At 39.5% G+C, this 26,105-nt stretch overlaps 1 protein-coding gene across 1 annotated transcript in view; it reads left to right on the top strand.

Annotated features, from left to right (window-relative positions):
- The window catches only part of LOC122815665 (vomeronasal type-2 receptor 26-like), a 191,665-nt gene extending 165,789 nt beyond the window's left edge, over window positions 1-25,876 (top strand). Inside the window, exon 5 of the mRNA XM_044088357.1 lies at window positions 24,990-25,876. Coding sequence (XP_043944292.1) covers window positions 24,990-25,876 — 887 coding nt within the window. The remainder of the gene's footprint in view (window positions 1-24,989) is intronic.
- The last annotated feature ends 229 nt before the right edge of the window (window positions 25,877-26,105 follow it).

Raw genomic sequence — 26,105 nt, 5'->3', positions numbered from 1 at the left:
TACTGTTCCATGTACACCTACATCCTGCTCGTATTAGTGTCGGCAGATTCTTTCATACCTGACTTTTTGGGGTCCCGCAAGGGACACCGTTATCCATGTTTAAAGTGTAGACCTTGCAGAACTCTCCCACTGGTCCTTTCCTACCGGTGTTTTGGACAGCGGCAGTGTATTGATCTGTATTGCCTGTCTGTATGTCTGTCCGGCCTAGCTGGGCGATGTGGGGGGTACAAGGTTTCTTTATTGGACCTCCCAGTCACAAATGCCTGGGCTGTAAATATGTTACCCCTAATTGCTGTGAAGTAACCTATTTATGTAAATGTGTATATCTACACTGACATATAGTTTGTTTTGTGTGTATGTGTATATATCACTACCTGTTGTTTGTGTATATATATATATATATATATATATATATATATATATATATATATATATATCCGTAGTATATCCTTGTGTGTGTGTGTGTATATATATATATATATATATATATATATATATATATATATCCGTATGGATATATATGTGTATGTAAATTATTATAGCTATGTGTATATATACCTTTTTATCTATATATACATCTGTGTGCCTGTTAACCTATACATTTCCCGGACATGGACACTTACACATGCATATTGGTTTTATCCCTGCTTCAACAGCATACTATTGCCTTAGTCATTCTGACACCGACACTTCACTCCGGTGAACTTGTGCTCAGTATATTGCACATTATGCAGTGGACAGATGTCGCAGTTTTTTCATGTCTGGGTTGCCGCTGCTAACTGGGTTGTGATAGTGTCATTTGACCTATTCCTCGTATGCGCAGCCTATTATTCCTGCTACTGTGTTTGTTTCTGTACACATTCATATTATTACTGTTGATAGGATGTGTGTTTGTGTTGCTGTGACTGTACGTCAACAAATTGTTGTCTTCATGTAGTTGTGTCTTTCTGCTTTTCCCGGTTTGGGGTTGTCACAGCAGAACTCCATTCCGCTCATGGGTGGCATATAGGTTTTACCTGCCGGGCTGCCAGACCTAACGCACAATGTCCGACAATGATACGCCCATTCACGCATGTCTCCACACAAATGACGCTCTATCTGGGAATCGCAACTACGTACTAGCTAGGATTACCACCTGTCCCACTTTGTGAGAGACAGTCCCTCTTTGGGCAGTTGTGTCCTGCGAAAAAACTGAAAAATGGCAGATGTCCTGAGATTTTTGTACGGAAATATTTCCTAAATTTTCTTTCATAGTTTCATAAAACAGTTATTTTTTATCTGAAACACCTAAATGTTATATGAAATAGCATAAACAACTCAAATGCTACACGAATAAGCTTTTATTTTGGCAAAAAGGTGAAGTTCTATCCTTTGTACTGGTCATGGGTATGTTTTGTCCTGCAAATCTGACATTTCTACAGAACATGTCCCACTTTGAGCATTTGAAAAGGTAGTAACCCTAGTACTAGCTGACCTCCACGGGCCGCTCCATTGCACCCGGCGCAAAATACCCTATCACTCCTGCGTCCATACTCGCATATCCATGGTTTCTCCTGCACACCCGTGTTGAGTTTCCCCGCATAACAGACATTATACACCTGATATCGCAGCCATGACACACCTTTACACATTGCCCTCTCATGAGCATTGGGGCCCTACACACATGTTGTACCGCCTCGTGTATTCACAGGCTCACCATCCATTCATATTTGCACATACGTGCCTTTCCTGGTGTTATGGATTACGAACGATTTGCGGGTTACAAGTGTAGGTGGTCACAACATGTCCTACATTCCAACTGTTTACAATGTTGACATAGCACTTCAATGATGTTATGGCCACTGGTATAGCCCTGCCTCTGGTGTGGAGAGAGGTGCTCTACCCACACTTGTGCAGCTTTATGCGACATACGCTGCGAGCACTTCATAATTCCTAACTTGCTCTGGATTCCCTTCACAACCCTTAGGTTTGCTTTCGTCTTTCAGTGTTCCTAACATATCTATATATATATATATATATATGTATATATATATATATATATATATATATATATATATATATATATATATATATATATATATATATATATATATATATGTGTGTATATAGAATATAGATAGATATGTAGCTATATAATTGCATATTTCTGTTATGTCTGTGGATATTTTTCTATACACACACATCTATCTAACTATATATATATATATATATATATATATATATATATATATATATATATGAAAGTTACAGCTGTAGAAGACAACATACATTTGCTATGCTAATAGCTGCATACACCCGCGCAGGCTCAATTGCATCTACTTATTCTGAGTTACATATGCTTACAGGCACGTCTTTAGGATTACATGTGCCTTATTCCTTATGACAGTACCACTTTGATGGAATCTGGTTAACGGACCCATGCGAACGCGGTCACCTTTACATGTATAACTGTTGGCTTTACAGCACAGAGGCATTCATTACACAATTAATATGTGCTATAGTCGTACTTGCACCGGGAATGCCTTTACGTTGGGAGGATGCTGTAACCACTACACTATTGGTGTTCTGGCTCAATTATATGTATACCCATGGTTCATAGCTACTCTGACATACGCCTCACCGCTTCCCTTACACAGCAGGCATCCATTCTCCTGCTGGGAAAACCACAGTACTACAATTAGGACATTCTGTGTTTCCTACTGCTCTGGACCCGTGCTGCGAGTCTACTCACTCCAAGGATATTCATAGCCCCTATGCTTATAGTCCTCGCACATACGCATGTTTAATTGTCAGGGTTTTCATGTGCTGGTCTGGGTTTAGGCTCGGCTGACTGGTGACTAGCACTGCCCTGACACTGTTCAAAGATCACACGTAGCACATGGACAGAGTTAGTCCAGAGTTTAACATTCTACCTGTGTTTACAGACGCAGGTGTTTGGGCACCTCTGACCATATTATTGGGTCGGCGCTACATAATTTAGGGTGGGGAGTGGTTCCACTACATAATGCAGGTTGGGGGGGTGGTTTCCCTTCCCATTTGACTATTTCATTAATTTATACATACAATGAATATTATTCTGGACATCTGTTATGAAATCACTACAGGTATGCAATAGTCTTGTCAACAGCTGGGACAGTTGGTTGGTCTACTTCTGTGTACCGACCTCTCTGATACTCGGGGACTCGTGTCTACAGTGACAGGGTCAAGGCTATGACAACTCAGGGACAATCATGGACACTTCTACCATATTAGTACGATTAACTTGGAACATGTTGACAGATTCATAATACTACTAATTGTCTGCAGTTAAACGCATCTAGTACTCCTCATTGTTGTAAGTAGTCATTCTCATTCAACACCTTTCCCCCAAAGGGCACTGGCTTTGTGAGTTTTTAAGGGTCTGGCCAGTTATTGTGCGAATGCTCTGACCATTGGTATCGTTGACATTGTCATATGTACAGGTGTGCTGTATTCCGGTGACTAGGGTTGACACCTTTTCAAATGGCCAAGATGAGACATTTGTGGAACACACCAGGTTTTACAAGCCAACACATACCCATGGTCAGTACAACGTATAGAACTTCATTTATTTACCTACATTAAAGCCTATTGTTGTAGCGGTTTATTTGCTTATTTTGTTTCTTGTAACATTTAGGTATTGTAGATACTGCAATAATTATTTTTTGCTACTATTACATAACATATGGGACATGATTATGTCCTACAATCCCAGGACATTTGCCATTTGCAATGTCTTTTGTCAGGACACAACTGTCCAATGATGGACTATCCCTCGCAAAGCAGGACAGATAAGAACCCTACTGCGGACACCAGATTGTTTGGCCCAACACATAGCCACGGTCACTGCAGGTTTAGAACAGTCATTTGTTTCCTAGCTGTAAGCCTTATACCTTTGGCACTTTTGTTGTTTGCCTGTTTCTTGTACGAATTACGTTTATTCTATCCTGACGTGACTGCTTTTGGCAACTGTTACATGCAGTATGGTGCATAGTTATTCTCTACGGTCACAAGACATTTGGCATTGTACCATTGTTGGTCAGGTCACACCTACACACACATTAATTGTCCCTCACACAGTGGATCAGGGGTATCCTGTTTACGTCAGTGCCTTCATCACCCTTATACCATGTGCCACTATGCAGATGTGTGCAATATATTCTCCCACTTATTCGTGTAGTGACACGTGTGTCACGGGCAGGTGTTTGATCCTAGGTAGTAGGTTATGCATGACCATTTAGGGCTGGACAGTGTCGTGCACCTCTAATGCACATTCCAACTTGTGTCCAGATATCTACAGGACTGGACTTCGTGTCTTCCATTCTAATATTTACACAGGTTACGTATCTCATGAGGGATATCCCAAAAATTGGACCGGTCCAAAATAAGACGAATACTGAACATCTTTCTGGGTTTACAAAAATGTGCTGGGGGTTTTACATGCAAGGGATACATGGTGGGCAATCCTGCAACTGCCTAGGGTGACAGTACCTACTACATATGCGTAGTGGTCAATATGTGTAGCTGTGGCTGCACCATACCAGTAGGCCAAGTATGGCTGGATTTGGTGAACGTTCTGGTAAGGGAGCGGGTTGTGTGATGTGGAGGGGATGCTGGGTAGTCCATTATGCATCCAGGTGCGTTGCATTTGTTATGGCCAGTTCCATCAGGACCAATCTGTGGGTATGTGCTGGTGACATGTCTATACATTTGTATCGCACATTTCAATATTCATATGTTTGTAGGATTGTGTTCTACAGTATGGCCTGTCTGGTTGTATTGCAGCTGTTTATACATGTGTTTGTGTTTCTTTCAGCTTCACCCGCTGCTCCCTCATGCATCTCCGGTTCACCTATTCTGCATATGACACAGTATCGCCTTGGAGGATTGTACCATTACCCATTCCCCCCACACACACACAGATTCTTCACACCCCATGCATCACTGCTTTGGTTGTTGGCCCATGACACGGCCAGAGTAACACATTGAATACCCTACATGTGTCGGGTACCTGTATGGTTGTGTGGACTACCCTGCCATGTTTGCTTTCCACATGCTACACCTCACACACATAAGTACACGCCCTTACTTAACTTTCATTACATGGTTGGTATACCCGGGTACTACCCTGTTAAACTGTGACACATCCTGACAAGTTCGGCTTGTACCGCTGATTTCCGGATTTTGGCAGACTGTTCTACTCATTGATAGGATGCCACCTTTTCCTATGTCCAGGATGGGATATATTCCGTACACATATCCGACTGTACTGGACAACATGTCCCCACAGTCAACTGTTTATATTCTCCTTCTGTTTCATTTACATGCTTATTCTATTTCTTATCTCATTTGGTATGTGAAATGCGGACATATCTTTTGTATGTGACTATTACATGCCCTCTGGGATATGATTCGGACATACGGTCGCTAGATATGTACATTTATCGTGTATTTTGTTATGGACACATCTGCCCAACTGTGTACCCTCCCTCACATTATGGGTCAGCTGGTGACCCTCACCATTGGGCTGGACATACCTACTGGCGGCTCGCTAACATATGATGCGTTTCACTTCCACTTGGTATAGCTATCTACACTACGTTGGACTACGGCCACACAGTCTTCCATGTCATTTGTTCGCAGGATAGGGACCCGTTATTCCCTACCGTGCATTTGTGTTTGCTTCTTCATTTTGTGTTTGCAGGAACTTTCTTGCATGCTTTGCATACATTCCAGTATCCACGGACACTGACAGATGTGATTACTATCTTGCAACTTGTTATATGCAAGCATATTAGGTTGCACATCAACAGCTGGCATTTCCATGCCTCCGTGCGGCACTTCGACATGCCCTATGCACTCACGCTCCTTTCCTGTGCACGTGGCTGTGGCGGCAGCGTGCCTTCATTAATATGCATTTGGCGCTACTGTGCCATCTTCATGCCGCACTGTTGGCACAAGCCTACCTCCGTCCTTGCGCCGAGCTTCATGAATCCCGGAGAAAATTTAAATATGGTATATTGGAAGTGATGCCACACAGTATAAGAGGTGATTGGTGGGAACTCCAGATTGATTTAAGTGAGTTTTTTTGAATAACAAGCCCTAATGCAGTAGTTGAACCAAGATTAAATTATTATGTATCCCTGTTACCAGTGTTAAAGAGGAAAGCCCTGGATTTGTAATAAAATCTCTTCACATTTTCAGTGTATATTCAATACATATTTAATAATGTTCTTTTAAGTTTTCAGGATTTTGTATATCATTCCTTTCATGAGTTTAATTGTAGGAATTGTATTTGTTTGTATTATGTTTTTTTATTAAGAATAATTTTTATTTATGTGCTTTTCAGTCTGTTAATGGATTTTATGTAGCTTTTCAGACGTCCCTTTAACATTTAAATATTTAATTGTTAATTAATTTTATCCAGTGCATAAAAAGGAGGTGACTTCATTGGTATAATTAGTTCTGAAGAAGTCCCAGAGTGTTATACATGGGACGAAAGTGCCTAACTTGTTTTAAAAGGAAAAAACTTGGTTCTAAGGAATAAAGATTTCACAAAGTGGAAGAATTGTGTGGAGCTTATTGTGTTTATTTTGCCAATTGGGCACTATTTCTTTGGAAACTTAGAAAGTTGCTAGAATAAAAGGTATTGTGTTACCATGCATTTTTCTGAATGATATGAAGTCTTAAACTAAAATATCTGACATTATTTTGTGAATTCAGTCCTCACTGATTTGCAACATAAATCCAGAAAACCAAAAAATGTATCAGGAACAGACTAAAAATATGAGGCAAAAATCTGGACAGTTAAGAGCTATGCTGTCAGCACATACAGCTCCCTCTCACACAAGATAAGGTCAAGACACATAAACCCACATATATGGAGGTACTCACAAAGAGCCAACAAAAAGACCAGAGACCTTCCAAGCACAAACAACATACACATAATGGTACTTGAACAGAATCCACCACTACATATAACAACACACATATCAGTGTGTCAACACTTAAGCCCCTCAGAAAAAAAACCCTCAAAACCAAATGTTCTGGTCATAGGAAACTCGATAGTCAGACACACAGATGTCCACCACCAGGTTGAACAAGGAGACAGTCATGGTTAGCTGCCTGTCAGGTGCCAGGATCTGTCAAATCATGAGCGCACTCAAGTCATACTGTTATGACTCTGTCATACTACATGTTGGTGTGAATGACTTGAGAAGTACCTCTATGGACTATATGAAGAGAGATATGACTGAGCTCACAGATTATTTGTCACAGACGGCATGTCCCTATCCCTAAGCAGCATTCTACCTTCACCGAGCCCAGAATGATGCCTCAATACAAACACAAAATGGAAGCACTAATCACCTTGGAGGATATTGACATTTGTGCAGTCACTGACATGTGCCTCAAGGCTGCTGAAACCACCTTGGTTGTACAGAGCTACAATGTCTTTAAGACATTCAGACCCCAAAACAAACATGAAAGAACAAAAGGTTGAGGTGTAGCCTTCTTCATTAAATCCATATATACTACAAGATTGGTGAAACAGTACTACTCTCATGAGCAACTCCAGGTCCAATTAACTATAGTCAAAATACCCCTCCATATCATCACTACCTACAGGTCCCCTACCATGAACCAGTGGAAGTACACCACCTACCTGGACTTGCTAGAGTCACTCAGTATACAGGCAAACACCTTGGTCATGGGAGATCTCAGCTATGCTTTCATCAACTGGGTGACTTACATGACCACAAACACAATATCTATGAGATTCCTGGACCTTGTTAATTCAAATTCCCTGGATCAAGTGGTTTTCACCCCCACAAGGGACTCAAATGTCCGGGACCTAGTGCTCATGAACATGAGGGGTCACTGCACTACCCCCTGTGTGTTGCCCTCTTTGGTAAGGTCAGGCCATAAATATGTCTCGTTTGAAAGAAAGATCAAACCTGACACCCCCACAAGAGTAAAAAAAAATGAAAAAAAATTTCCGAACAAACTGTTGCCTACTAAGCGATGGTACAAAAAGTTTCAAAGCCCCTGCCAACATAGGTTCATAGGTTCATACTAGGCTATCTGCCCTAGGGCATTTATAATCCTAGCCAGAGTGTGTTTGGCTTTTGCCACCCATTTTAAATTAACTTTGCTATGCTTTTTTTCGAGGTTAGTATACTGTACCTCTGTCTAACAGTGACACAGAAGTGATACCCGGGGTAAACCTACGATCTCCCATCCACTCATCAAGATTCCTCTTGAAGAGAGTCAATGAGGGACATAACCAACAATGACTCCTATGCAGAGGAATACACAAATGCCCCATAAAGCCACATAAACAAATGCATTGACTCGGCTGGACCCAACAGGAACAAAACCAGGTCTTTCTGCAAAAAACAAGCCACCCTGGTGGACTATACGTACAAAAAAGCTATACAACAAAAGAAAGAAACTGATATCTAAGAAAAGGTGGGAACTTAGTCAACACTTGAAGAATACCCTCCACTGGCAAGTAAATCAGATATCTGTTATGTCCTCTAAGGCTAGTTATGAGTCTAAATTAGCATCCCTAGCTATAGACAATCATAAGACATTCTTTACCCACATCTGAAGCCTAAAAGGGAATTTCCAGCAGTGTGATAAACTTATAGGGGAAGGTACCACTCACATTGAACTACAGGATACTGCCACCCTGCTAGCTGACAGATTTGGCAATAACTTCACCTCCCCTGTCCCCACCAGACATACCTCAAAGCATTTCTGACACCCAGTCCTCTACAGAGTATCTCTAAAGAACAGGACATACAAGCACTCTCCAAGGCCAAAAACACGGCCTCTATGGAAATGGATAACATGCTAGACTGCTTACTAAACAATCTAAAACAAGACCTAGGAGAACCAGTCAGCAGTCTGTTTAACCATAGCCTGAGAACTGGCTTTGTCCCAGCAGAGTGGAGAACAGCAACAGTAATCCCCTTGCACAAAAGGGGATCATCAACTGACCCTGGGAAGTATCGACTCATAAGCCTAACCAGCCCTATCTGCAAGACTATGGAAAGAATCATCATGGACCTTATCCTCAAGGATATAGGTGACTTTCAAACCATTGACCCAACCCAGTTTGGTTTTGTCAAAGGTAGATCTTGCTTATTAAACCTAGTGGACTTCCTTGAGAATGTCACTAAAGCCCTAGACGAAGGCAAAACAGTATATGCCACCTTTCTTGATTTAGCCAAGTCATTTGACACAATCCCCCATTCAGGTATCACAGAGAAACTCTCTCAGCTGGGGATTAACCCATACATTACTAGATGGGTAGCAAACTGGTACACTGACAGAATGCATACTATCAAAGTTGGGAAGTAGACCAGCTACCATTGAGGGTACCACAAGTATATGTGTTGACCCTCTACTGCTTGGAATATATATCTCTGAAGTCCAGGTGAAGGTAGATGGGCTATGGCTTACCAAGTCTACAGGTGACTGTAAACTGACACAATCATAGAGTCCCCCAATGATGTTAACATATTACAGAAAGGGCTGACATAGACAAATGACTGGTGCCAAACTCACGGGCTAAAACTTAACATAAAAAATCCTCATTATCCCTTTTGGCAAAAAAGTAGCCCCTGCTAATTATGATATAAATAGCACCCCTCTAAGCTCATACTCAGTGGTGTGAGACTTGGGAACACAGGCTGATAGCAATCTAAACTTCGATCACCACTAAACAAACTTGCTACATACAATCTCAGTCCAGCATCAAACCGTCAACAGGCTACTAAATGGGAAAACAAACTCTCCCTACTACTACCAGTTGCCACTGGTGTACCACAAGGGTCAATATTGGCCCCCTTCTTTTTATCACATTTACTAATAACCTTAACACAGCAACCCGACTTGCCTCTACCATACAATACGCAGATGTCACTTCTCTTATCTTCTCTGCTCCTTCCCCACAAGAACTAAAAGATAAAATGCAAAAAAGCTTTTATCTTATTAAACCACCAACTCATAATAAGACAAAATTAATAATCTTCTCAAACAAAAATACCAAGTCAAACCACCTGCCCCTATGGTACCATAATTGAGCCAATTAACCAGGCCAAACTCCTAGGTATTACAATAGATGACCATCTCAAATCTGATATCCACATTTCACAAAGTATCAAAAAAGTCACATCCAAGCTTGGTGCTCTCTACAGAGCCAAATCATATCTAACACCCCAAGCCAGACTAGCCACAGCTAGATCTTAACTACTTTCTACACTTCTCTACTGCTCACATATCTTTACCAACTTACGTAAGGCTGACCTGCACAACCTGGAATCCTGCTATAACAAAATTGCAAAGTTTGCCACAAACCACCCTCATAAAACCCATCACTGCTCTGTTCTTCTTCAACTTAACTGGCTGGACTTCCTAACCTGTTAATGTTAAACCAACTTACCCTAGTCCACAAAATTGTACACAACCCTAATAGCTCTCCTGCTATCTCAACCTTACTCCAACTGCAGTTAAACAGCAGGTCCCTTAGATCTTCTAATAGGCCATTGCTCAAAATAATGCAGTCACATAACTATCATGGTGACTCCCACTACTCGAAGAAAGTAGCTAAGTCCTGGAATGCTCTTCCCCTAAGCATACAATGCATCCCTTGCTCCTCTACATTTAAAACAAAAATAAAAATAAAAGCACATCTTCAAACCAACTGGCTTTGCCCTTGTTTATTTATTTATTGCATTTGATTACCGGGAAAGTCCACTGGGCCTGACAAACCCATTTTCAGTGGAGGCCCGAGGAGAAAAGCTCCACAATTATATATACAGAAAATCATGAAATAGTACATTTAAATTATAATTGGAGAAAAGCTGTACAGTTATTTGTAGACAAAAATTTTCAAAACAAATTTTAAGACAATACAGTAATCATATGTAGTCAACATTATATATAATACAGGGAATTCATATACAAAACAGGGAATTGTTCTCCACTGGAATAACTCCTCTTTCCTATGCTTAGTTTTCTTTCATATAGTCTTTTCCCCTATTACAGTTTAAATGGCTAGTATTTCCTCAAATGACTTCTGCACAGCCTTTGGTGTGTACATATTTTACACAATCCAAAAGTGAAATGTTTACTTTCTGTAACATTGCTGCATGTCTTTTCGGTGTAGGGTTGCTCACTGCCAGTTATCAGTTTTACTTACTTATCCAGATCCCTGTGATTTTACATTTATAATGTTGAACTATAATAAAGAATATTATCTAATCTTTATTTGGAAAAATTGGTATTATGGTAATTATTTTTCTTACTAATGTATCAGTGTATATCTTTATCTGTATTATATTTTTCTGGAGTTTTTCTCCCTGGGTCTCCACTGAATGAGGGCCACCAGCCCAGTTGGACACTACCTGGTAAACAAATGTAAAATAAATAAATAAAATAAAAAAAATAAAATAAATAATGTTAAGAAAAGAATTCTACATTGCACACCTCATAAATAAAGGCATTGCATCCAAATCCAGGGAGGTTATAACTCCACTGTACGTAACCCTTATCAGACCACAAACTGAGTACAATGCTCCCTTCTGTATGTACCTCAACAGACATCTGCAGCAACTGAAGAGATCACAGAGATTTCTAATCAAGAGAATCCAGGGCCTCCAAAACATGACATACATGGAAAGGCTGAAAGCCCTGTCATTGTACTATGTATTGTACAGACTGCTGAGAAGTGACCTGTGCCTGCCCTACAGAACAGTCTTGGACCCTTCCCTAATGGAAATGCTGCACATCCACAAATCAAATTGGACAAAAATAACTCACTCCAGGGATCACAACCTAGCCTGTGACATTAATTGAATATGCTGGAGAGACAGATATATCTCCCACTCGTCTGGAGTAAGCTCCCACTCCATGTGATGCAGAGCTCCTCAAAGACCCTATTCAAGCACAACCCTGAAAACTGGATAGGTGACAGTAAATTCACCCAGGGGTGGCACCTATGTCCCTCATGGACAGGGGCAGTTGGTGTTGATCGCAAAATTGCTCTGCTAACAACGATGCTCTGCTAACAGTGACCATCTAACTATGGTCAATAAGGGTACTCGGTTATTACATGGCTAGGCTTGTAAAGGACCTAGGGTCATTAGCCTAGTAACCTCCTATGAACCTATAAGGGCAGCCGGACCTCTGTCCAGTAGACCAAAGCCTTGTAATTGCCATATTCTATGTCACACTTATGCTCTCATTGCATTGTGTAGGTCATAAAGGTAAAGGATGGATGTACCATTCTCAGAACTGGGTGGTGCAGTGGTGCAGCAGTCAATGTTTTCACCTCACAGCAACAGGTTCTCTGGTTCAGTTCTCGGCTGAGTGCCTTCTGTGTGGAGTCTGGATGTCCTTCCTACATTTGTGTGGGTTTCCTTGGGGTACTTCAGTTTCCTCCCACATTCCAAAGACATGCATCTGTAGTCTTTCTTCCTGGTTCTCTGCTGAAAATAGGCTCTTTCCTAGTCAGACTTTCCAGGTCAAAAAATGTTAAATAAATAAAAAAATAAACTGAAAAGCCCCAGTAGGAATGACAGTCTAAGAACACAAAGAGTTAACAAGTCCATCCAGAAAGAAAAAGGAAATGGGGAGAAGGGAGAGAGCGAATGCTGCAACAGTGAAGAGAAGGACATTTACTGTTATGGTAAGATTTTACACGACTGTACTATGTCCTTCCATATCACTGTTGCAGCATTCTTTTCATTAGGAAGAGTACAATAGCTCAGGAAGAAGATTGGGAGGCCAGCAGATGAACGAGCATTCCGATCGATGATTGAAGATGGCATTTGGACTGTTGGTAAAGAAGGTCTGAGGATAGTACATGCATACATCACCTTTGTGCCTTACGTTGTGAGTGGGGAGCAAACCTGTGATGCACAGCATTACCTGTTACAACCTAAAGGTTTTTGTATACTGGCCAGACATCAGATAACTCTTGGCAGGGTATCCTTATTGTAAAGAATACTGCAACAGAGATAGGGAAGGACATCAACAACTGTCTCAGATTGTAAAAAAAAAAACTATCAGGGCAAGGAACAAACTAGACATTATGTTCTTAAATAAATTACTGTTACTTCATGTCAAGTTTTACCATTGTTAATGTGCAGTGGTCATAGGGTTACAAGGTTTAATTTGCTGCTAGATAATTCTGCCAAACTGAAATCTAAACCTATGCACAGCAGATTAATAATGGATTATATGAAACCAAAGCAGTCATTAGTTAAAAACTAATTAGAGTGACTGGCTGATTGGAAAAACTGCAGAAGGAATGTTCATAGGTTCATAGGTTCATAGGTTCATAGGTTGATACTAGGCTATCTGCCCTAGGGCGTTTACAAGCCTAGCCAGAGTGTGTTTGGCTTTCACCACCCTTCTTAGATTAGTTGACTGTGCCTCTGTATAGTAGGTCACAGAAGATAGCCCATTTAAGGTTAGTTTACTGTGCCTCTGTCTAGCAGTGACACAGAAGAGATCCCAGGGGTAAATTTACAATCTCCCATCTAAACGTCAAGATTCTTCTTGAAGAGGGTCATTGAGGGGCTCTGTCTGACATGGATTGGGATTTTGTTCCAGAGTGAGGGGAGCCTCTGGGATATGAATCTGTCCCTCCAGCATGTTCTATTTATTTCTGTGCTGAGGTTTAAGTCACTGGAGCGTGTAGTTCTGATGGATTTGAATTTCTTGAGGTGGAGCATGTCCATTAATTCTGGGTTGGACATGGCTTTATACGTCAGGCACAGATCGCATCTGAGTAGGCGGTAAGCAAATGAGTAGAGCTGGAGTTTCTTTAGCCTAACTGCGTAGGGCATCTTTTTCAGTCCCTTGATCCTCTTGGTGAGGTACTTTTGGGGTCTTTCTAGTTGTAGCAGGTGTCGGGTAAGGTACATCCCAAATGGGGCATTGTATTCAATTATGGACCTGATGAGTGATGAGTAGAGGGGCACATTGACCTCTCTTGATCTAGATGTGAACCCCTTTGTGATAAGGTGGGCTATATAGAATGTCTTTCTAACCACTTTGGCAATGTGATTGTCAAAGGAGAGATTGCAATCTACTTGGGTCCCCAAATCCCTAATTACTTTTTCCATACTTAATGGATTACCACCTATGTGGTAATTTGTGGGCACTTTGTTTTTCCCAAAGGGGATGATTATGCACTTTTTGGCATTTAGCTTTAGGCCATGGCTCTGGCACCAGTTATCCATCTCTGTGAGACCTTTTTGGAGGATGCTTGTGTCAGCCGGCGAGTCGATTATGGCCCCCAGTTTGCAGTCATCTGCAAACTTTGTCAGCCATAGTCCTCCTGTGTTAGCCTGTACCTCAGAGCAATATATACCGAACAAGAGAGGTCCCAGGACTGAGCCTTGTGGGACGCCACTTGTAACTGGTTTAGAGTCTGACATGGCACCTGCAATTCTGACCATGTGGGTTCTATCCCTAAGCCAGTTTGCAACCCATCTTGTGACATAGGGGTTGATATTTAAGCTGGTGAGCTTATTTATGATGCCCAAGTGGGGTATTGTGTTGAAGGCTTTTGCAAGGTCAAGGTAGGCTGTGTGGACTACCTTCCCTTCATCTATGGCCTTGGTGACTGTTTCAAAGAAATTGACCAGGTTCAAGAGGCAAGATCTGCCCTTAACAAAGCCGAATTGGGTAGGATCCAGTGTTTGAAGGTTCCCAATGTCTTTGTTTATGAGTTCCATGATGATACGCTCCATAGCTTTGCAGACCAGGCTAGTTAGGCTTATAGGGTGATAGTTACTGGGGTCCGTTGTGGCACCACCTTTATGGAGTGGGACCACTGTTGCTGTACACCATTCTTTGGGTACATTTCCTGTTGTAAGGCTGAGACTGAACAGTGATTTTAAGTGAGGGTTCAGTTCTTCTTGGAGCTCATGTAAAACGCAGCCCGGGACACCGTCCGGTCCCATTGATGCTGTGTTTTTTGCTTTGGAGAGGGCAGCTCTCACCTGTGCATCTGTGATGTCAGGGAGGCTACACTCTATTGGGATAGTCATTTGCTCATTTGGGGGGGAGGGGGGAGAAGTTTGCACTGAACCTGTCTGCCAGAATGTTGGCAATGTCTGTGGGTTCAGTGTATTTTTTGTCATTTTGCACTAACTCAGAACCTCTCAGGTTTCTGACATAACTAAAGAAAGCCTTGTGATTATTAGCGTCTTATGCAATTTTTCTTTTGAAGCTAGCCTTAGATGATTTTATGAGGGATCGTAGTTTCTTGCTAGTACTGATCAGAGTTGCCTTACCTTTCAGGAATTTTGCTCTATCATATAGTAGCTTCCTCCTTCTGTTGTACAGCTTATTTATGGCTGGGGTCCACCAGACAGGTCTCCTGCCTTTGGAGGAGTGTGTCTTGGATTTATTTGGGATAGCATGATCCATGCATTCCAGTAGGTATCCATAGAATGCGTTTGCAAAGGATTCTGCGGTTTGGGCCGTATTTTCCACTGGCCCTGGGGCTTTGAAGGATTCCACCTCGGTTTTGAGAAGTGGGAAGTTTGCTTTTGAGAAGTTTTTGATCGTGGTTTCCTTTGCTGGGGGTGGGGATGGGATATGGATGTCCATAGTGATTAATTTATGGTCAGATCTTACCAATGAGGGGTATACCTCTGGTATGGAACATATAGTCCCCATGCTGGTGATGATCAGGTCCAATATGTTTTCCCCTCTTGTGGGAGTGGTGACCAGTTGTTCCATAGCATTTGAGTTTATAAATTTTAGGAACCGTTGGGCTAGGGTGTTGGGGCTTGAGTAGTGCTCCCAGTCTATGCTTGGGTAGTTAAAGTCACCCAATATAATGGTGTTTGGAGAGACCTTCATATTCTCCAGTGTCTTCAGGAACGCTGAGTGGGGCTCCTGAGTTTGGGAGGGTGGTCTGTAGCAGGCTACAAACTGGAAGGCAGTTTTTCCCACTGTTAGTTGCACATGGATGGTCTCAGATGCTTCGTGCAGTGCCACTATCCTGGAGGTGTGGGTATCTTTGATGAATATGGATAATCCCCCTCCTCTTGTGGCTCAGTCTGAGTTTTGAGGCCAAAAAGCATGGTATGAGGTATAGCCTGGTAGTGCTGGGATGCTCTTGGGAGCCTTGAACCAGGTTTCTGTAACTGCACAGATATCAATATTCTCCATACTGAGGAGAGCCTCGAGTGTGTGCATCTTGAGGTTTAGACTTCTGGCATTGAGCAGCATTACCCTTAGTTTCTTTTTCCTTGTGTTGTCTAAGGAGGTGGGTTTGTCTTTTGAACCTTGCCTAAAAAAGGCACTATGGGGGTGGCAAGAGCCTTGGCCAGTATTCGAAAACCCAGGGGTGACAGGTGCAAGCCATCCCTAGTGAAGCAACGTGGCTTGTCAAGCATGTCATCCCAGACTGACAGACACTGGATCCCCTTTGAGTGACACCAATACTTTAGCCAGTTGTTGAAATTGATCATTTTGTCTTTATACTGTGGTATCATTCTTGGTGAGGGTAAGATGCTACTCAAGGTCAGGGTCATACCGGCCTGGGCCACATGATCAGAGAGCTCCTCTATGTCTCTTTCCATGTAATCCAGGGAGGTACGTCTCAGGTCATTCACACCAGCATGGACAATGATGGAGTCATATTTGTACTTGCTTTGGAGTGACCTGAGTGCTTGTGTTACGTGGCGGATCCTGGCACCCGACAGGCAGCTTACAGTGACCTTCTTCTTGTTCAGCCTGGTGAGAGGGACGTCAGTGTGTCTGACAATAGAGTCACCTATTACAAGTGTACTAGGGGTGTTGTTTAGCCTTAAGGGCTGTGACTGTGTGGCACACTGACTTTGTGAACTATGTGATACATGGGTATTGTTGTGGGGTAGCAGTTGCTTGGATGTCTGCTTTGGAGGTCTCTGTTGCTTGGGCAGATTTTTTATTTAGAGCCTCCGAGTATGTTTTTGTGTGTTTATGTGTTTGGTTTGCTGTTGCGATAGGTCTGTGTGAGACTGGATTTGTGGTGTGTGTGATTACCTTCTCCTCCAGACTCACCGTGCCAGTACTATGTTGAGAGAGCTCAGCCTCCAGTTTGGCTATATAGTTGCATCTCTCACATATATTTGAGCTTGTTGGGAAGAGGAGAGCGTGGTCTGTGTACATAAGGCAGTTGTAACATTGCCTCAAGATTCCCATATTCACCAGCTGGACTGGAGAGTAAACCTGAAACTGACTTTTGGACATGCCTGAATAGTATAAGGAATTACTTTTTGACTTGATCAAAAAGGACCAATAGGGAGCCAAGTACTTAAAGGGAGTATAAGAGGGTGTAGTGCTTTAGTTTATTAGTGCTTACTTATAAGACACTTATCCTAGCTACTGCTGGGTTTTAGAAGGAAAGTTTTGAAAGAAAAATTGTTTGAATGCAATAAAACAAAGAAAAAAAAGTTTAACCCCAGGATCTAGGCACTCAGTGTCATGAGGATATATTTCCATAAGAACAAGAGACTTGATTAGGGTGAGAGACCAAAACAATGTAAGAAATGGAAAAGAAGTCAAACTACAACTTTGAAAACTGAAATAAAGTGGACAGACAAATTAAGCATAGTGTGAAACAAGTTAAAAAAATTTGAAGAAAATTTGTATAAAGATATTGAGCATACATTATTTATTTATTTGTTTATTTTATTTTATTTTACATTTGTTGACCGGGAGATTCTGACTGGATATATGTCCATTTTCAGCAGAGGCCCAAGGAGAAAAGCTCTACAGAATAAGAACATACAAGTAAGATATTTATTCATACCAAGCAAATTTTCTTAGGAAAACACATGATTTTACAAGATTGCATAGGATTACAGTTTCAAAGAACATTATTTATTGGTATTAGCAAGATTTATCAAAATACCATAGTTTAAAAGTTTAAAAGTAGTATAGTACATGGACTGTACAGGATTCCAGAGATAACATTGCTTGAGTCAAACATAAGTAAGATGGGGTTGAGAGAGAATGCTAGGGTTTGTTTTGTGGGTAGTAGCTGGGATTGGGATGGTATTTGTAATAAGAAACCTTTTATAGATACCAACAATGTGGAAGGAGTGAAGATACACAAATTGATGAATTGTGTGTAGATTCTAAAATTTATTCTCAGGCATAACAGATTTGAGATATATTTGCAAAATCTTATGCAAAACAGTTTGGCTGCACAAAGGGGATGATAAGTTGTCTTAGTGACATCTAGGTAACCTCAGATACTGAAGTCAATTTAGATTACATTGAAGAAGAACCATGCAAACTGTATTTAAACAAAGCACAAGGAGGGGACGGAATTTGTAATAATGACCTGAGAACACTTCAGCAGGAACTTACACTATCATTATATCTATTATTCACTAGTTCATTCAAATATGGGGAAATTAATCAGGATTGGCGACATGCACTTATTAAACCTGTCTTTAAGGGAAATGGGAGTAGGACAAACTTAGAGTCATAAAGGCCCTTAAGTCTACTTCCGTGTTGTGGAAAATAATGAGGAACGTAATATTGTATAAATTATTGTCAGAAATGGATAGGTTGGGACTTGAAACCATATATCATGCATATGATGAAAATAGATCAATTACGACTTGCAACATGATGTTCTATAACAATATAATAACAGCTATGAATGAAAAACTGTGATGCAATTTATTAGATGTTACTTTAGCATTTGATATGGTCATACACAAAACACTGATCAGATATTAGAACAACTAGATATTGATGTATTCTTGATAAGATGGATAGCTCCATGGCTTTCAAATAGGAAATGGCAAGAATTATACAGCAATTGGACAGGTAAAATAATTCTTACTTACAGCCAGTGTGTCCCATAGGGCTGTGTCCTAGGCCCATATTTGTTTAAGTTGTATCTGTCTGGTTTATGTGTTTCATCTGAGGTATTCTACAGTCTGTATGCAGATTACTTGAAATTGGGTAGGGCATTTTTGCAAAAGAACTTGACTACATTGACCATTTGGGCAAGGGAGAATAATTTGCTGATAAATACATCAAAAACTAAACATATGAGATTTGGGAGACATAAACTGAAATATGAATATTTAGTGCAGCACACAGGGATTGAAACTGTGGAGTCATTTAAGTACCTAGATATATGGATAAATTCAATTTTGAGTTTTTCTAATCATATCAAACAATTGATTAATTATAGTTATAGAACAGGCTATATATAAAGATCTACAAAGTCTAGGAAATCATAAATGATGAAGTCATTGTTTGTTAATTATGAGAGAAACAGATGAGTATAGAAAAACAATATGGAAACGTTATAAGAAAACAAGCATGAGTAAACTGGATTCATACAGTGGAAATATACCAAGGACATCCATGGGTATGAACATTTCAGTTATTATGAAAGACATATCTGTCTCAAACTGGCATTTAAGAGAAGACCTTAGGTATATAGGGCATTTAGAGACAACTACCCCTGGGAATGTTTGGTTTTATCATAAAAGTAGTACAGAACCATCAGGCATTCTATGTAGAGGATTCTATAGGAATGAGAAGTGTACTAATTGGTTCTCTGAGAGCACAGCTGATACATGGACTAGATTACTAAATTACATTAAAGGAAGCACTAGTTTAAATATTTTTAAGAACAGCCAGGACACATTATGGGAACAACTCTTTTGGCATATTGGTAGGCTAGAAAGGCATTAATTAAATATCTGTATGTTTTTATGTATATAATGAAACACCACTGAAACACCACGCTTTAACCTCAGTGTTTAGAAATACATTTTCTAAACATTCTTAATATGTTGTTTATGTAAGAAGAGTCTATTGCATTATTTGTGTTTTTATGCAAAAGTTTCTTTAAAAACCACTTCATATTATTATTTAAGATTTGTACATGTTAGAAAGAGATTTTTTTTCTTTGTTTAACAAAGAAATTTCATGAATTTTTTACTATTTGCCTAAATATTCAGAATTTAAGCATAATGCTACTGTTTTAATAACCGAAGCTATAGCATTAGTCTCTAGAGCAGGGAATCTTATTCCACAATCTTTCTATTTGCTTACATGATGTGCCAGGGCTATTCTAGGTTTGTTGGGATACCGTATAAAATTTAAATAAATATCAAAAAATTGCTGGATACATTCTTTTGAGAGAATTAAAGAAGTTGCCACATTATTTGCTTGTATAATGTTTAATATTTTTGAGAAAATAATTTTGTTCAAGATCACACTGTTTTCCATAGAAAAAATAATTAATTTAATGTATTTATATTTTTTAATATTGCTTAAGATATCTTTATAAATTTGTTATTGATATTCATAAAAAATTACTAAATATGTAATCGCTTTGCTACCCATTTTGATTTGCTATTAGTATCCAACAAATAATTTGACTCATTGTTAATTGATATGGTGGGTTCTACTATGAAATGCCAACTTCCTGAAAGCCAGCATTCCAAAAGAATGAAAAAATTCCCCAAACTCCTTTTCTGGATTTTTGCAAGGCTCCCCTACATCCCCAAAGTGAGGCCAAGCTCCCCAAATTCCCAAAATACATATGTATATGCACACACACACACACACACACACACACACACACACACACACACACACACACACATATATATATATATATATATGTGTGTGTGTGTGTGTATGTATATATATATATATATATATATATATATATATATATATAGCTGTGTGTGTGTGTGTGTGTGTGTGTGTGTGTGTGTGTGTGTGTATATATATATATATATATATATATATATCTATATATATATATGTGTGTGCACATGGTGCCCTATGATGGAAGAGTTGTACAGAACAATTGCTTTGGGCATCAACTCTGGTGCACAGTATCCTCAAGACAGGAGAACATGGATCACAGACTGGCAGGACTAGCCACTCAACAGTGTAAAATATAGCTCTAGGTGATTCGGTCATATTGACTAATGTTGCCAAAAATGGGCATGGGTAGTTACCGGTGATAAATGGGTTGAGAACTCGGCCTACTCTGATCCATGCCAGGGACCCATGCTAATGATGGGATGGGTATATGTGCCCCTATTGGCCAGTGTGCGCCCACCAAAAAGTCCAGCAGCCCTGGGTCAATAAGCTACTGGCTGGCCGGTGTCTAGTTGCCCAGCCTGGGTTACCTGGGTTAGCTTTGTTGAGCGAAAGCTGGACGTAAAACCAACCAACCTGCCAAACATGAACTGAGAATTGCTATGCTTAATGTAGGTTCACTGACAGGATGCAGCTTGGAAGTGGATGATATGATGATACAGAGGAGGCTGGACATCCTATGTATCCAGGAGATGAGATGGAAGGCCAGAGCAGCAAAGCCACTTGGCCTGGGATCCAGAGTCTACTACTCAGGTGGAAGGCAGGCTAGAAATGGTGTAGGAACTGTGGTGAGAGACAGGCTTCAGAAGGCAGTAAGGGATATCATCAGAATTAATGACAGACTCATGGCAGTCAGACTCTAGTGTAATGACAGGGCAGTATTCATAATCTCAGCCTATGCCCCACAGCAGGGTTGTGATAATCTGGAAAAGAGTGCATTCAGACAGCAGTTGCAGGAGCTATTAGATAAAGCAGGACAACATGAATTGGTGTTGATAATGGGTGAGTTGAATGCAGATATCAGGACAGACAGTGTGTGTGTGTGTGTGTGTGTGTGTGTGTGTGTGTGTGTGTGTGTGTGTGTGTGTGTGTGTGTGTGTGTGTGTGTGTGTGTTTGTGTGTGTGTGTGTGTGCATGTGTGCATGTGAGTGCATGGGTCATTGCCTGTGCTAAACTGATGCTTCAGCCACCATTGTTAACTACTACAGGGCTGGCACTATCATCAGTTAATAGTGATTCAGAGATATGAAAATTAGCCAGTATTAAGGTCCTTTCACCATTAGGTCTGTTATGCTTCTGAATCTGATAGTAATGTATCACAGAAACAGAGAGTTTTTAATGTAACCCTTATTGTGAGCATGAGGGTTTTTTTTTAATCCTTCGGTAGGTATATAAGAAGAGACTAAAGATGAAACATAGTCTTTCTTTAATAAAGGAGAATGTATGACATATTTCCATGATAGAGTTATGCTGAATGGAATTCTAATTTCTGAGAATATTTTCTGAGGATAAAATTCTCATATTCCTACTTAAAAAGTCTTTCGGCTTTTCCTGGTTAGGGGTCGCCACAGCGGAACTCCGGTAAGCTCATGATTGGCAGTGGATTTTTACAGTGCCGAGTTGCCAGCCCGATGCCCGACCTTCAAAGAAGGCATGCCCATTCACGCTCGCACCTACCTGCATGTCTTTTACATCAGTCGACTGCGTGGAGGACATGCAGACTCCACAAAGAAGGAGCTCCAGCCGAGAATCGAACGGGAGAACCTCTTGCTGTGAGGCGACAGCACCAGACTCTCAAGTGTACCTCATTACAAGGAACGTACCTTATTTGAGGTTTTAAAAAGTTCATGTTCCTCGAAGTTCCTCAAAGTTCCACATTGAAAGACTCTTTCACACATTCAGTGTTAGGAATTTTTTTAAGTTAAATCCATGGTAAATACTAATTAATCATATTAATTCATTAAAGGATCTTCTTTATAAATAGAAACAGCATATTTTAACCATCCTATGACCTTCCTAGCTGAAGTTGTTAGTAAGCCATTAGTATGTGTTCCACATTTTCCCATTTGTTCCACATTATGAAGGCGAGTGTTCCTCATTTGGAGATGGAAGGTTGAGAGCTATGGACAACGCTAACTGCTGCACCACAGCAGCTCTCATATTCCTACTTACTGGAGTAAAATATTTTACTTCTGTGGTATAATTTTTGGAGAGATGTTGAATCCTGTGGTATGATTTTTCGAAGGCTATTTAATTGTGCCATCATGCACTATGAAAGACAATTTTAATATCTCTAGTTATTGCATCTTTTTTATGTTCTTCCTGATGTTCCTAAATTTCAAATATTTTATTATAGATCACTTAACTAAAGCGATGAAGACAATCACAAGAAACTGAAAGCAGTCACCCTTGTTTCAATTAATAATTTCAAACATTTTTAAAACTGATTAATACAATTAAACTAAAGAAATATATCTGATCTAACTTATTATTGTTTAAATCCTAATTGCTATTAGAGTATCATTTATCCTCGCAGGCCAGGTTTAGGTTTATTTTAAATAATTTACCATCATTTTCCATTTACACTACTCCTTATTTACTTAATTTTCTATTCTTTCTTCAATCTTCCCTTATTATTTTCCTTTTTCTTGTTATGTTTCTATAAATGTTTATTACTTATGGACCTAAACATTAATTGATTACTTCTGATAAACAATAATTAAATTAAATTGTGTTATTATCTTCTCATTTATGGCTGTGTTTCATAATTTCATTAACATATTAGATATTTTATTACACATGCTGTGTTATCTAAATCATTGCATTGTTTGCTACATTTAAGCAAAAACATTTCTGTCTAGCAGGTATATAACTCATTCTGTAGAGATGTTATGAAATGTATGAATAAAAAAAAGAGGTTATACTATGAAACTCCGAAAGGTAAAACCCAGAACATTTGAAAAACCAATGCTTGAAACACAGAAGGTGAGAAAATGTAAAATGTAAGTGCCTTTTGCAAGGTGCAAGCCTACCTGAAACCCCCAATATGAACAGCAAGCCCTACCATACATCTCAAACTTATATATACCACCCCTTCAGTTGCACCAGCTCAACAGAGGGAGATATGTCCTAAAAGAAGAGAATCATTGCCATTGTACACATAGAAATCACACATTGTCAGTATTTCCTATTAAAAACAATAATCGGGGTTACATTTTACAGTGTTTTGCACTCCAGGCAACTAACATCACTTTGGCCACCTATAGCTATACCACAAAATCAAAAAAATAGGACCTCACAAGTGGTTGTTCATGGCAGTCACTGCTTAAGTCTGGTTTTAAAAGCATTTATAATTTCCTTAATTAAAATTATGTTTTATTTTATGATGTCAGTAGATTTTTTTTCTATGAATTCTATAAATGCCGGCACATATGCTACAATATTCTATGAATTAAGTTCCTTTTTAAGTCTAACTTTGCAATCAAAAAGAGAACACATTTGTAAGAATATTGTACAGACAAACATGTTTAATGCAGCATAAAAGCAAGTGAGAATATTTAAACCTACTTGTAAATCATCCTATAGCTGGTAAGGGAAAATATGCTGCTCAAGTATCTTAGTGGGTAAGTTTTGCTGTATAATGCTTGACATTGACCCTACAGGAGGCAAAGCCATGCAAGGCTCCACTTCATAACCATCAAATTTATAGAATTTCTTGCTTCTCCTTGGTGTTGTATATATAACCAGTATAAATGTTGTTACAATGAGGAAATTGTTACTTTTTACTAAGACTTATAAATACATTTTAATGTTTACTTTGCTTCTTTGGCAAATTAATTTACATTTATTTTTTTTTATGTTATGCATATTAATATTAATATGGTGACCAAAGGTAGAAGGGACCTTTTCCTACATGGTCACTTCACAAAGCCATATAAAGTAAGTAAAGTACCTTTGTCAGTATTAGAAAGACATAAAACTGCTTTACCTTTTTTGGAATGCTAATTTAGGCCGCCTACAATGGTTTAATAATGTTATTCTTAATGATTTCTCAAATGCTTTAAATCTATAGTCATTAATACAAAAATATGTTCCTTGACATATTTCGTCTTCTAGATATGGCCTTCCATCATAAAAAAAGAATATATATATAGATATAGATATATTTAAACCTGGTTATTTGAATCCATACACAATTACTTAGAAGCTGTTTATATAAAGGTAGCATACAAAAAGTGTTTGTGCTTATTGCACTGCATTTCAGATCTATATGTTTTACTAATAACATTATATCATTACAGGTATTTGTACAAAATGTCCAGAAGATGACTGGTCAAATACAGAGAAAGATTTCTGCATTGAAAAATATGTTGAATTCCTTTCATATGAAGATCCCTTGGGTACCTCACTAGCTGTGATTGCTGTTGTCTTCTCACTCATGCCTCTGGGAATTTTGTGTATCTTCATCAAACATCATGATACACCAGTTGTCAAAGCAAATAATCGTGAAATCAGTTACTTTCTCCTTATAATCAATGTGTTATGTTTCTTGACTGCCTTAATATTTATTGGTCCACCAAAGAATGAAACTTGTATGTTCAGACAACCAGCTTTCGGCTTATTCTTTTCCATCTGTGTTTCTGCTGTACTTGCCAAGACAATCACCGTAGTGCTTGCCTTTAAGGCAACAAAACCAGGAAGTCGACTGCAGAACTTAGTTGGGTCAAAGATATCATTTTTTATAATATTTTGTTGTTTTCTGTTTCAGTTCACTTTATGCATTGTATGGATATCAGTTTCTACCCCGTTCTTAGAAATTGACAAAAGCCTTCAGGGGAAAATAATAATTCAATGTAATGAAGGTTCGGTATTCATGCTTTACTGCATGCTGGGATATTTAGGAATATTAGCAACTGTAAGTCTCTTAATAGCTTTTCTTGCTAGAAACCTGCCAGATAGCTTTAATGAGACCAAATTTATCACATTCAGCATGATTGTTTTTGTAAGCGTTTGGTTGACATTTGTTCCAGCTTACATTAGTACAAAGGGGAAATATATGGTTGCTGTTGAGATTTTTGCAATTCTATCCTCTAGCATTGGATTGCTACTTTGTATTTTTTCACCTAAATGCTATATTATTCTAATGAGACCAGACATGAATACTAGAGGATACATTGTGAGGCAGTAAAACACCGTAAACTATAATATCAAAAAGAAAAAACCAGCTCACGCCACGCTATGTAGGCTTGAGAAGTATAGAAATAACTCATGCAGTCAGCATCAACTGTAAATCCACGTATTTATTGTAATATCATGCGAAACATCACACAAAAGAAAAAACAAGTTGAGCGCTTTCACCTGTTATCAATACAGGCTTCATCAGAACTGAATACCATATTAGATTCCCAACTGTATTT

The sequence above is a fragment of the Protopterus annectens genome, chromosome 1.part1 (assembly GCF_019279795.1).
Source record: "Protopterus annectens isolate FY-2018-M chromosome 1.part1, PAN1.0, whole genome shotgun sequence".
Lineage (NCBI taxonomy): Eukaryota > Metazoa > Chordata > Ceratodontiformes > Protopteridae > Protopterus > Protopterus annectens.
This window is presented reverse-complemented; position numbering and strand designations above follow the sequence as displayed.